The sequence below is a fragment of the Arachis stenosperma genome, chromosome 7 (assembly GCF_014773155.1).
Source record: "Arachis stenosperma cultivar V10309 chromosome 7, arast.V10309.gnm1.PFL2, whole genome shotgun sequence".
Classification (NCBI taxonomy): domain Eukaryota; kingdom Viridiplantae; phylum Streptophyta; class Magnoliopsida; order Fabales; family Fabaceae; genus Arachis; species Arachis stenosperma.
This window is the reverse complement of record NC_080383.1, coordinates 14508062-14520158: the sequence shown is the minus strand read 5'-3', so window position 1 is coordinate 14520158 and position 12097 is coordinate 14508062. Positions and strand designations below refer to the sequence as shown.

Sequence of the window (12097 nt, the reverse complement as noted above, 5' to 3'; positions counted from 1 at the left end):
TCTTGAAAAAAAATTGTTTTGAACTTACGGATCCTGATGGAAAAAATACAAAGCGATGGAAAAAAGTTGCAATAGTAGATTTGACAGAAGAATCAATCGTGTCCAACATCTCAATTTCTTAAGGAGTATAAATTCAGTTAATTATTTGATATTATTTTTCAAGGATCTATAAGTTCATTACAATTATTTTTTCAAAGAGCCAATAATTCATTAGTGTATTATAAAAGAATAATGTTACACAGCACAAAAAGGCATATCCAAAGTATAGAAAATTTTGATGGGTTTATTTTTATTTTTTATTTTTTATAGAAGGAAATTTTGATGGTTGTTGAGTAGGTGCTTGCTATAACAAAAAAACCAATCATATCCATCATTTCACCAAAGGAGTGAATCTTCTTTAGTAGAAAAAAATCTGAATAGTATTCAGTGTTTAATCTCACTCTTTATTACTCTCTCTCTTCTATTTATCTTTTGTCCCACTTATAAAATTAAAGGTGAGAAATCACACTTTATTCTCTTAAGTGTTAAAAAAAATGGAGAAAATCTATTTCCTTTCACCAACACCACTCCCTGAGCTGCAATGTTTTCTGCTTAGAAGTAGCTTACAAATTTTCCAAATTCCTGTTCTGCATAATCTACAATTCTACGTGTTCTTAATAGGCAAGTAATATTCTGGCATGTAATTTTTAAACATGCCACATTTTAATCTCCTGTTCAATAAGTTACAACTTACAAGCTTTCCAATGCCATAAGATATTTAATATTTCCTATCATTTTTGAATGAATATGACAACTGAATAGAATATTCAACCTAGATAAAAAAATGAAATTAGTAGTGATCTCCAATCAAACAAGCTTTGGTTTTACAGAGTTGGAGGCATTCTTAGTGAGCAAGAAACGAATTTGTTTAACTAGTTCTTCCTTCACCATGAACAAAACAGCAGCAGCTAGCACACTTTGAACAATCTTAGTTCCCATGCCTTTGTAAAATCCGTAAAACCCTTCATACTGGATCATCTTGATAATGGCATCCAATGTACCTGAGTTTCAAGAACATGCAAATTAAGAGGAGTTCAATAAAATAGATAAGCAAGTAAACAAAAACACAAATCCGGGTGTGTTTTCCATCTGATTTAACTTAAACTGGCTGAAACAGCTCAGGCACGGTGCGAAACAAAGAGTAAAAATGCGATAGTCATGACTTAAACCTTTATAATGGTGTCTCTTGTCTCCATTTCGGACCTGTCTAGCTTGCAGCCTTGCCTGCAATAGAGAATAACAAATGAGAAATATCGAAAAGAAGCATTTTAGATGCAAATCCTCTTTTATTCTTCTCAGCTTTCCTCATTATTCTTATACATACCGTCACCATGGACACAAACAACAACGATACAAAATATATGATCATGCAATGAATTTAAGAATAAGTAAGACATTGACTAGTAGTGAGTATAAGAACAATTATCGTATAATTTAACCGAAATCAGACACCACTATTAAGAATCACGGGTGATTGTTTATGTTGGCATTATCTGCCAGAAAAAACGTCCATCGCCCATTCTAGTTTCAACCCTTGTTTATGTTTCTAATTAATATTATATTTAATTTCTTGTTATTGTTTTTATTCTGCTAAGATTATAATCCCATGATATATAGCGAAAGCTGGGATATACCTTCACAACTAGAAGAGGATATGTCACAATAGTAGCTCCAAGCTTAGCCAAAGCTCCAAGAAGAAATACCTAGTTACATTCGGTAAACTTAGTCCAACAATGTTTGAAACAACTAATAAAAAACATAACTGTCAATGACATCATTCACATACCATTTTCCCTTAGTGAATTTAAATGAGAAAAATACCTCCAATGCAGATACTCCATTGTTGCCCTTCTTACTTTGGCTACGTCTTCTTTTTAACTTCAGCAACATGGTTTCATACAGCATGAACTGTATAGAAGGGTTGCTTACCTGAGATACAAAACAACCAATTCAGTAAAACTCCCATAGTGAGAAATGGATTCATTTCCAACGTACCATGATCAATGTCGGTAATACACCTTTCCAAAACCCCCAAACTCCGGCTTCACCGTAGACTTCTTGAATCTGGAAATATGAATTACATTACCATAATGGTATAATACACATAAAAGGAAGCACTACATGAAAGTTTATGATCTTAGTCAGATTGAAATTATTGCAAAATCTAAAGGATCATCTCAGTTCATGAGACACGAAGACAGACTTTAGTACTGCACTGAAACTCGCTAAATGATAGAGGAAAACCATTATAATTATGAAACAAAAAGTTTCAGATAATTTCTTTTAATTGGAGCAAGTATCAAACGAAATTTACCATACTAATCTAAAGTTCCAAACTATGGGATTAGTTTGCCAGAAAGTTTCTTGCATATGGATAGCTTAACACAGAATAACAATCAATTTACATAACTTCCCTAAATAGCTACCGAAGGCATCATCTGAGTTGTACTTATATAACAACAAAGTCTTATCTCACTAAGTGAGTTCAGCTACATAGATCAAACAACGCCATGTGATTGGTACTTATATAATAAGGATAAAAGATAAGAAGAGAGGCTATCCATAAAGATGGACTTTACCTACCACATCGCTAGTTCCATAAGCAAGAGGCTCAACTGCGGGAAGTAATGCTTGTTCAGTAGCATTTAACAACACATCACCAGGCGGAGTTCTGCTTGACTCTTTTCTGTGCGTCTACATGCAAAAAATATTTTTGTGAGTAAGAAAGGAAGTAAAGAGACAAGCATAAAGGTTCATGAATCATTCTATTTTCAATTAAGCAAATTCTAAAATCAAAGAAAGAAACATTATCCTTCTTACAGAAGTAAAATAGTATCATGTTTCAATTTGACGTTCAGCGCTTAATCAGAACAACAAAGAGACAGGAAAAGGAAAGCAAAGAGAACAAGGAAAGGGGATGCAATGAGAAAAGTGAATGGAATTGACTATCGACTAGTGAATTACCTGCATGCGCGTAACAACTACCCATATGGGATTTGTCAATAGCACATTAACACACCTACAAGAGGAATGAATTGATTACATAATCTGTTATTCCATTTGACCAATTTTCATAGGAGATCTTTTGGCAAAGTAAATTAAAATTACCCGGAGAAAGCAGCAACAATAAGTGAGGAGAACATCCCAACTGATCCATCGCCAATGCCTAGCCTTTTCTGTTCTAGTGCAGCCACTTCGGCTTTGTTCCTGAATATTTGATAGAAATAATAATAAACACCCTGTATCATAAAATTGTTGTCATAATTAAAAAATGGGGAAATCTAAATCAAAACATTGAACAGGTGTCCAGAAAATATATTGCTGGAAAATATTAACCATTTTTTATAGAAAAGAGTTACACTATAAATCATACAACATTAAACAAAGAAGTCTTTATCAAAGTATTATCTCAGAGGTGATTCAGGTGAATAAGAAACTAGCTTCTTGCTATTTCCAAGTCATTCTCTCATTAAACTTATTCAATTTCAACAAGAACAGTCTTCAAGCTTTACTTGAAACTCTTAACACTGGTAGCTATTATAATAAAGTGTACATTGCGATGATGTCATTAAAACTTCGATACACAAATCAGAAACAAGTGATGTACAGTTATAGTTTTCCCACTGCTTCAACATTAAAATATAAGATCACAAAGTTATGAAGAAGCTTCTGGCACAAAGTGCAGCATTCACAAACCTGAGATGCAGCTGTACCCACTAGAGATGGCATCAAACCTCCATACAACCGCTCCCACCCCTCATGTTTCACAACCTACAATATTTTTCAATAACTATTATCACTTATAATTAAAATATGAATTAAAAAATTAAAAAGAAATTAAATTTTGATACATGGTTACTGTAAAATGTTTTAAACTACCAAAAATCATGTGCATTTCTTTCTTTCCCGTGCCATTCAAGGTAATTGTGGTAAGAATCAAAGACTTGGTCATACATTACTAGATGACTGCATAATTTATTTTGTCATAATATCAAACAAGTTTATCTTTATCATATTCAAGTGTTCACCAAAAATCCTAGAGCTTATAACATTAAACTGTAAAACTCAACTCTAGAAATTTGATAACCTCAAATTTAAATCCAAAATATAAAGAACTTACGAGTTATAAAACGACACAAGTACATAACATTAGGCTTAGATCACATCTTTATTTTATTCCAAAACCCAACAAACAGTTTGGACTTTTCTTACATCAATAACCAAAACAAACAAAATTCAGCTAGCCAATCACATGATCCCTGATTCAAAAAACAATAAGAAAAAGAACCTGGCACATTTGCTGGAGAGTTCCTATGCTTTTGGTCTTATCCTTCTTCGGATCACGCTCTGTTTGCTGACGAGTGTTTACCTGCGTATACAGATCACCATATAAGAAGTTAAAATTTTCCAATTTTTTTAACAAAATGGAACACCCAATTGAGAAAAGAGTGAAAATTTGTTGGAAGGAAGTTGGTACAGTTTGAAGAGGGTATGTGATGAGCTGAGCTATGATCCCTCCACCAGCACCAGCCAAGCCATTGATCAAAGCTTCAGACATGTTTGGGTGAAGAGAGAAAGATGAAATTCGAGAGAGAAAGTGGGAGAAGCAAGAAACTGCGCCTACCAGTGCATTTGTTTTTGTGACGGTGGGGTTTTTCAAAGTTTGCACATGATCGATTTTGTTTCACTGTCAACGTTGCGTTTGGGAAAGGGAAATGACGTTAACGTTGTTAAGAGGGACTATGTGTATGGACTATTATGCCCTTGGTTGAGGGGGAATATGCCACTGCTATTCGCCTTGGTATGCTCATAGATAAAAGGGTACCACAGGGAAGATTGCCGTTTCCATACCTCTCTTCTTGGAGGGTGTGTTGGAACATATTAGGGATAGATCATAGGTATATACCATACCAGTTCTACAGTGTTTATTATTATTTATTGTTGAATTTTTGCAGAGTTTATTTTTTATACTAAATTTTAAATATTTAAATTTTTTTTATATATTTAAATTAAATATTAATTATTTTACTTTTTAATTAAAAATAGAAATTATGGTATGATAACAATTTTATTAATAATTAAGCCTTTCAAGTTATGTTCTATAACATAAAATATTTTAATTTTAAAAGATATTACCTAGAGTAAAGTATCGTTTTTGTCTTTAACGTTTGAGATAAATTTTATTTGTGTCCCTAACGTTTAAATCGTCTTATTTGTATCACTAACGTTTGTAAAAGTGATTTAATGTTATCTTGCCGTCAATTACACATCATGAACGCTTTAGTTTGAGTTTTAAAAATCTCTTCTTGAAGTTAGAATACAAATGTTCGGAATAGAATTGATGATCCACTCCGAAAAATAGCTTATCAAAAGTTGAAACTAATTCCTACAACATTTACATAATTCACTTTTTTAAGAACATAATTGAATCTAAACACAAACAGGGTATAATATTAAAATCGAACACATTCAAGTGAAATCTAATTGAGAATGAATGCATCCAAGTAAGAATAATTGAAAATATAATATGATTTGTTAGTATAATTGATAGTAGAATAACATTAAATTACTTTTATAAACATTAAGGATACAAATAGGACGATTTAAACGTTAGAAACACAAAGAGAAAGAGTACGTACTCCGTACTCAGAGAGAATGAGAGAAGGAGAGAGCGGGAACGAGTGTTTGAGGGTGAAACACAGTGAGAATGGCGGCCATGCTGTCGGAAGAGATAAGGGGGAGAGTGTGGGTGGGGGTGCATCCGGTGCTAAGGAGGGTTTTTCACGGGAGGGTTTTTCAAAGTCTACAAAGATCTCCTTTAGAGATAAAGTCATTGGTCCAGAGAAATCGAAAGCCTTTGCACTTGCAGGATCTCTATCTGGGGATAGTATAGCGACAGTGGTGGGCAAGCAGGGCGATCCCCAACCTCCATGTATAAACTTCACTGAAGAAGCCAAGCTTTGTTTGGCAGAGCCTTATCGAGAAGCTTTGGTGATAAAGGTTCTTGATAAAAATTATAGTTACACAGCTCTTTCACACAAGCTTCGGATGGTTTGGCGCATCAAAGGTGGCTTTGATCTGCTTGATGTGGGGATTGGGTACTTCATGGTAAAATTTGATGCAGGTGAAGATCGTGAGAAGGTCATGCTTGGTGGCCCGTGATTGATTGAGGGACACTATGTTGCTGTAAAACCGTGGGATATAGATTTTCGGCCATGTGAGGAATCCTTCGGGTCTACACTTGTATGGGTTGGATTTCGGGGCTTCCAATCTGGTGCTATCAGGAACAAGCCATGATGCGTATTGCTTCTGCAATAGGAGTTCCCATCAAAATGGACTTAGCCACTAAGTTGGCTGAGAGAGGACGATATGCCCGAGTATGTGTTCAAATAAATTTAGGACTGCCAGTGATCAAGCATATCATTGTGGAAGGCGTAACTCATGTAGTGGAGTATGAAAGTTTAAATTTAATTTCTAACTCTTGTGCACGTTATGGTCACGATATGGCCTTGGGTAGAGACTCTAGGGAAGGAAAGAGTGCTGATTTCGATGCCACCAAGCCACGAGACAGTACAAAGACAGTGCCACATCCTGAGACCAAAATTCACAATTCAAATGAAGTAGAACCTGATGTGGTAGGTGGCGTTACTGGCGAGAATCCTGCACCGAGTTTACAAAAGGATATAGAGGCTAATAATTTGGAAGGAAATAATGTTGAGGAGGCTTGCATGCATGATGAACCAGGCTGGGAGCAAGTTGTGAGGAAAGGTAAAACCAAGCTGGGCCAGAAGCAATCTAACAAGGTCCAAAGAGGCACTAAATCCAGAACCGATTCGGATAGAGTAATCAGGCCCACCATCCACCTCTCTCACACGAGTGGATCCAGCTCTTATCGCGCCAGGGTCGGGTCACGAGTCAAGGTCGGACACAGCACTTTCCGTGTTGGTGAGACGTCGATCTCCTCAACCCGACACACCCCAGTGCCTTGCGGGTCCTCTCTCCGGAAACGACCAAGGTCGGGGTCCCTACAGAGCTCGCCAGTTGAGAAGAATGGAGGCACGGTGGTGGAAGCATCGTCATGTCTTCCTGCAACCGTGAAGGAGGATGTTACCGTGGCAGTTCCATTGTGAAGGAAGGCGCATTGCCGGCTGTTATTGCGTCGGTATGCGAGAATAAGGAGACATTCCATGGAGATCCGGAAAACCTAAAGGTCACGGGAGTCACTTCTGCTGGGCAAGCCTCGGTTTGAGGTTGGTGAAGCACTTTTATTTCCTTGTTTTATAATTTTATATTTTATATTATGGATAGCTTAAATATAATAGTTTGGAATATTAGAGGTGCTTCTAATAAGTTAGCCCGGGTGAATTGTAAAGAGCTGGTTAGAAAATTTAAACCTGTAATTTTTATTGTGGTTGAAACTCATTGTCCTTTTCAACACTTGAAACTGTTCTGGGAAAGACTTGGTTATCACCCTATTGGTATAGTGGAGGCGTCAGGACATAAGGGGGGTATCTGGTTCCTTTCTGCAATGCAGGGTGTTCACTGCAAATGGGTTGATGCTTTCAATCAGTGTGTTACAGTTGAGGTTCAAGTAAATAATGTGATTTGGAGGTGCAGTGGTATCTATGGTAGTCCTCAATTTAATACCAGAGTTCTGCTTTGGGATTATCTTGTTACTCAGTCTTCGTCTTTCTGCGGGCCATGGATTGTTCTTGGTGATTTTAATGAAGTACTATTCTCTCATGAATCTAAGGGTTGCCTCTTCTCGAGTCGTCATGCAGATCGGCTTGCTACATCTCTAGGGGATAGTAATCTGTTTGACTTGAAGACTATTGGAAGACGGTTTTCTTGGTACAGAAGGGTTAAAAATGGTGTTGAGGTGGCGAAAAAACTTGACCGGGTTTGTATCAATAGTGGCTGGCTATCTCTCTTTCCAGAGGCTTATGCAGAAATTTTTAATAGGCTTCAGTTGATCATTGTCCTATCCTAGTGCGCTGTGCAGGTCGTCCCCAACCGAAAAAGAATAGACCTTTTCGGTTTATTGCGGCTTGGGCAACTCATCCGGAGTACAGAAATATTGTGAACCAGTCATGGCAGGCTAGCTACAGAGAGATGCATGGCAAGCTTTCAGAAGTGCAGAAGAACTCTTTGGAGTTTAATTCTAAAGTGTTCGGCAACATTTTCGTTAGGAAATGCAAATTGGAGAGACAGATTAATTTCCTTCAGAAGCGACTTGAAGTAATGGAGGATTTGTCTATGCGGCAAAAAGAAAAACAACTGATTGAGGAATTTAATAACACGCTTGTGCAGGAGGAACTCTATGGTTTCAAAAATCTAGAGAGCAGTGGGTAAAATTTGGGGATAGAAATACCAAATTCTTTCATGTCCAGACTCTTGTGCGGAGAAAACATAATAAGATTCATGGTCTCTTTCTTCAAGATGGGGTATGGGAAACAGACCTGGATGTCCTTAGAAGGGAAGCTGAATCCTTTTATAAACACCTTTTCTGCCAGTCGGAGGATGTAGACTTAGGTTGTCTTGGTGATGTGCCGCTACCTTCCCTGAATGATGAAGCCTGTTGTAGCCTCACAGCGCCAGTTACTCTGGAAGAAGTTAAGTCGGCCGTTTTCAGTATGCATTCTTTTAAGGCGCCGGGCCCTGATGGGTTTCAAGCTTTATTCTTTAAAGAATACTGGAAGATTGTTGGTTTTGATGTTTGGACTATGGTTCGTCATGCGTTCTCTGGTTTGGATATGGATCCAAGGATGATGGAAACTCTTGTGGTTCTTATTCCGAAGGTAGAAAACCCGATTTCCATGAAGGATTTCCGACCAATTAGTCTCTGTAATGTGGTTTACAAAGTTATAACGAAGGTCCTGGTCAATAGACTTCGTCCCCATCTCAAAGAGATTATTGGGCCCCTTCAAGGAGGGTTTATCCCGGGGAGAGGAACCCCAGACAACATCATTGTAGCACAAGAGGTTCTCCATTTCATGAAGAAGACAAAGTCAAAGAAAGGCACCTTGGCCTTTAAGATTGATCTAGAGAAAGCGTACGATAGAGTGGATTGGGGATTCCTGAAACAAACCCTGGTGAGTTTTGGCTTTCCTCCTCCGACAGTCAATCTGATTATGCGTTGTGTCACTGCTTCCTCACTGTCTATCCTCTGGAATGGGGATAGATTAAATAGTTTCACTCCGAGCAGGGGTCTTAGGCAAGGAGATCCTATATCACCGTATCTGTTTGTGTTGTGTATGGAGAGATTGTCTTGTTCTATTAATCAGCAAGTTGATAAGGGCTTGCGGAAGCCGGTTGCGATTTCTAGAGGGGGTCCAAGAATTTCTCATTTGATGTTTGCCGATGATTTGCTTCTTTTCTGTAAAGCTGAAAAACAGCAAGTTCAAACTGTAATGGTAGCTTTGGAAAATTTCTGCAAAGCCTCTGGGATGAAGGTTAATGTGGAGAAATCTAAAGCGCTATGCTCTAGAAATGTTTCAGCAACAAGAAAAGAGATTTTCACTGGAGTCTCCTCCATCAGATTTGTCCAGAACTTGGGCAAGTATTTAGGGGTGAACCTTAATCACTCTCGGGTGACACGCGCAACTTTCAATGATGTTCTGGACAAGATTCGGGGAAGGCTAGCCAGCTGGAAAGGGAGATTGCTTAATAAGGCAGGTAGACTCTATTTGCTCAACTCGGTAGTGACTGTGATTCCTACTTATCGTATGCAAGTATCTCTCTTCCCTAAAGGGGTAACTAATAAGATAGAATCCATGATGCGAAACTTTCTATGGAAGGGTCAAGCTGATGGTAGAGGCCTGAATCTAGTTAACTGGAAAGTGTTGGTCACCCCTAAGAAGTTTGGAGGTCTGAGAATTAGAGATCCTTTTTGTGCCAATATTGCTCTTCTTGGAAAACTAGTTTGGCAACTTTTTCACCATCCCGATAAGCTATGGGTTCAACTGTTGACGGAGAAATACCATTCTTCTAAGGATGATTGTCTTAGTCGGTCTCGAGAAAGGGGATCTTATGTTTGGAAGAGTATATGTCGAGCTTGGGATATCTTGAAGGAAGGTTTTATTTGGTGCATTGGGAATTTGGAACAGAACTTTTGGTTTTCTAAATGGAGAAGAGAGGGGCGACTGTGTCAGGAGATGGATTATGTTCATATTTCTGATTCGGATCTCAGGATCTTGGACCTTTGGTCATCTGGACAGTTGAACCTTGAGAATATCTATTCTCCTCTGAATCAGTCTCTGCAGAGCAACATTAACTCTTATAACCCAGATGTTCAAGCTGGTTCAGAGGTCGGTTGGTGTTGGACTGGTGCGGTTTCAAAGGTTTATGATGCTCATAGTGGTTATTTGTGGCTCAGTAAGAAGATGTTTAGTTGGGAGGATAGGGGTAATTGGCTTTGGCTTTGGCGTCAACATGTTCCGAAAAAGCACAAATTTTTGGCCTGGCTATGTCTTTGGGAGGCTCTTCCTACTGCTGCATTTCGTTTTAGGAGGGGCATTTCGCACACGGATAGTTGTCCACGATGTTTCTCAGGTCAGGAATCGGTATTACATTGTATTCGGGATTGTCCAAAAGCCCAACTTGTTTGGCAAGCTTTAGGGATCTCCGATCAACCAGTGGATTTGATGAGTTGGTTCTTACATAATAGCAAACAGCACCCCTTTAGATTCTTTTCTGGTCTCTGGTGGATTTGACGTTTGAGGAATAACGAGATCTTTCATCCTCACGACCATTGGACCACAGACAAGGTGATTGGTATGACTTTGTCCTTGGAAAAGGAGCTCCGAAATATTTTTGAGTTGCAACGACTGTCTATCCCCTCAACCATTAGTGGCTCTTGGATTCCCCCCTCAGTGGGTACCTTTAAGATTAATTGTGATGCTAGCTATCCTGGTAGTGGTGCTCGAGTTGGTTTTGCTTGTGTTAGCAGAGATTCGAAGGGAAGGTGGCAACGAGGCTGTCTGGGAACAATTGAGAGTCGTAGCATTTTGCAAGGAGAGTTGTTTGCTATTTGGAGAGGCTTTCTTTTAGCATGGGACTCGGGACAAAGAGACATTATATGTGAGATAGATTGTGTGGAGGCTTTTACTATTGTCAATAATTTACAAGATTGCTCTGGGTTTATTGATCCTTTGGTGTTAAAAATTCGAGATATCATGTCTTGAAAATGGCGTGCTGATCTTCGGTTGATCTTGAGAGATGCAAATATAGTAGCAGACATCATGGCAAAGACCGCAATGAGGACCCTTTCTCCCCAAGTGGAGCTTCCATTGCCTTGGAAAGAATTTGAGAGTAGTATTCAGCGGGACTGCCTTTCTTAAGCAGTTTCTTGTTTTTTTTCTCATTCTTAGTTTTTGTTTATTTTCTTTTAAGTCACCAAAAAAACGTTAGAAACACAAATAAGACTTACCCCAAATGTTAGAGACAAAAATGATATTTTACTCTATTAAATAACTATTAGAATTTATTTATTTTTAACAGAGATATAAATTCAATTATACACGTTTATTATTTATTTAGTGAGGAGATATGAGTTTTGAAAAGATACGTTAATATAAAACGCGATGTACAAAATATATATATTTAGTTTTATCTATGTTATATGTATATCAAAATTAATTATTAATATAAATATATATTATAATATAAATATATAGTAAAAATAAATTAAATTATATATATATATATTTATATGTAAAGATATTAATAATTAATTTTAATCTATAAATAGTATTTTTAATTTAGTTTTTATCAAAAAGTTGGAACATATAAATATTATTAGATACAGATACATACAGATTTTTAATATCAAAACGAACTATATATATTTACATGTGTATGTCTTCCTTGTTTTGAGACAATACAAAACACATGGATTTATATTTTTTCTGCATAAATAAACTTCTGATTAAGAATTTTAAAGTATCCAAAAAAATTCTCCAACATCATATCATGCGACGTAGAAACCAAGCATTAAAGACGCACATAAAATACCGCTTATTATTTGTGCTGGGCTCCTTTCCGACGCTTTTTATTTTTG

At 37.3% G+C, this 12097-nt stretch overlaps 2 protein-coding genes across 2 annotated transcripts; one reads left to right on the top strand and one right to left on the bottom strand.

Annotated features, from left to right (window-relative positions):
- Positions 1-524: 524 nt before the first annotated feature.
- Positions 525-4761, bottom strand: LOC130940417 (peroxisomal nicotinamide adenine dinucleotide carrier). The gene is made up of 11 exons (XM_057868547.1): positions 4517-4761; positions 4328-4408; positions 3736-3810; positions 3148-3278; positions 3004-3058; positions 2623-2733; positions 2035-2103; positions 1861-1968; positions 1674-1742; positions 1209-1263; positions 525-1040 (listed from the first exon to the last, which is right to left on the bottom strand). Exons 1-11 carry the CDS (start codon positions 4595-4597, stop codon positions 847-849), a joined length of 1029 nt encoding a protein of 342 aa, XP_057724530.1. The 5' UTR covers positions 4598-4761; the 3' UTR covers positions 525-846.
- A 2578-nt stretch (positions 4762-7339) lies between these two features.
- On the top strand, positions 7340-11222 carry LOC130939447 (uncharacterized). Its single transcript, XM_057867551.1, has 4 exons — positions 7340-7943; positions 8042-8383; positions 8497-10686; positions 10801-11222. The coding sequence occupies exons 1-4, from the start codon at positions 7340-7342 to the stop codon at positions 11220-11222; spliced, it is 3558 nt and encodes a 1185-aa protein (XP_057723534.1).
- The last annotated feature ends 875 nt before the right edge of the window (positions 11223-12097 follow it).

What these genes read in the sequence shown, in the direction of transcription:
- LOC130940417 (XM_057868547.1), bottom strand. Translation starts at nt 4,597, where the DNA reads ATGTCTGAAGCTTTGATCAATGGCTTGGCTGGTGCTGGTGGAGGGATC. An exon ending in TGGGTACAGCTGCATCTCAG is followed by an intron (nt 3,279 to 3,735) that starts GTTTGTGAATGC and finishes TTTATGATACAG; the next exon opens with GGTGTTTATTATTATTTCTA. An exon ending in CTTATGGAACTAGCGATGTG is followed by an intron (nt 2,104 to 2,622) that starts GTAGGTAAAGTC and finishes TCATATTTCCAG; the next exon opens with ATTCAAGAAGTCTACGGTGA.
- LOC130939447 (XM_057867551.1), top strand. Translation starts at nt 7,340, where the DNA reads ATGGATAGCTTAAATATAATAGTTTGGAATATTAGAGGTGCTTCTAAT. An exon ending in GAAAAAACTTGACCGGGTTT is followed by an intron (nt 7,944 to 8,041) that starts GTATCAATAGTG and finishes TGCGCTGTGCAG; the next exon opens with GTCGTCCCCAACCGAAAAAG. An exon ending in TTTCAAAAATCTAGAGAGCA is followed by an intron (nt 8,384 to 8,496) that starts GTGGGTAAAATT and finishes TATGGGAAACAG; the next exon opens with ACCTGGATGTCCTTAGAAGG.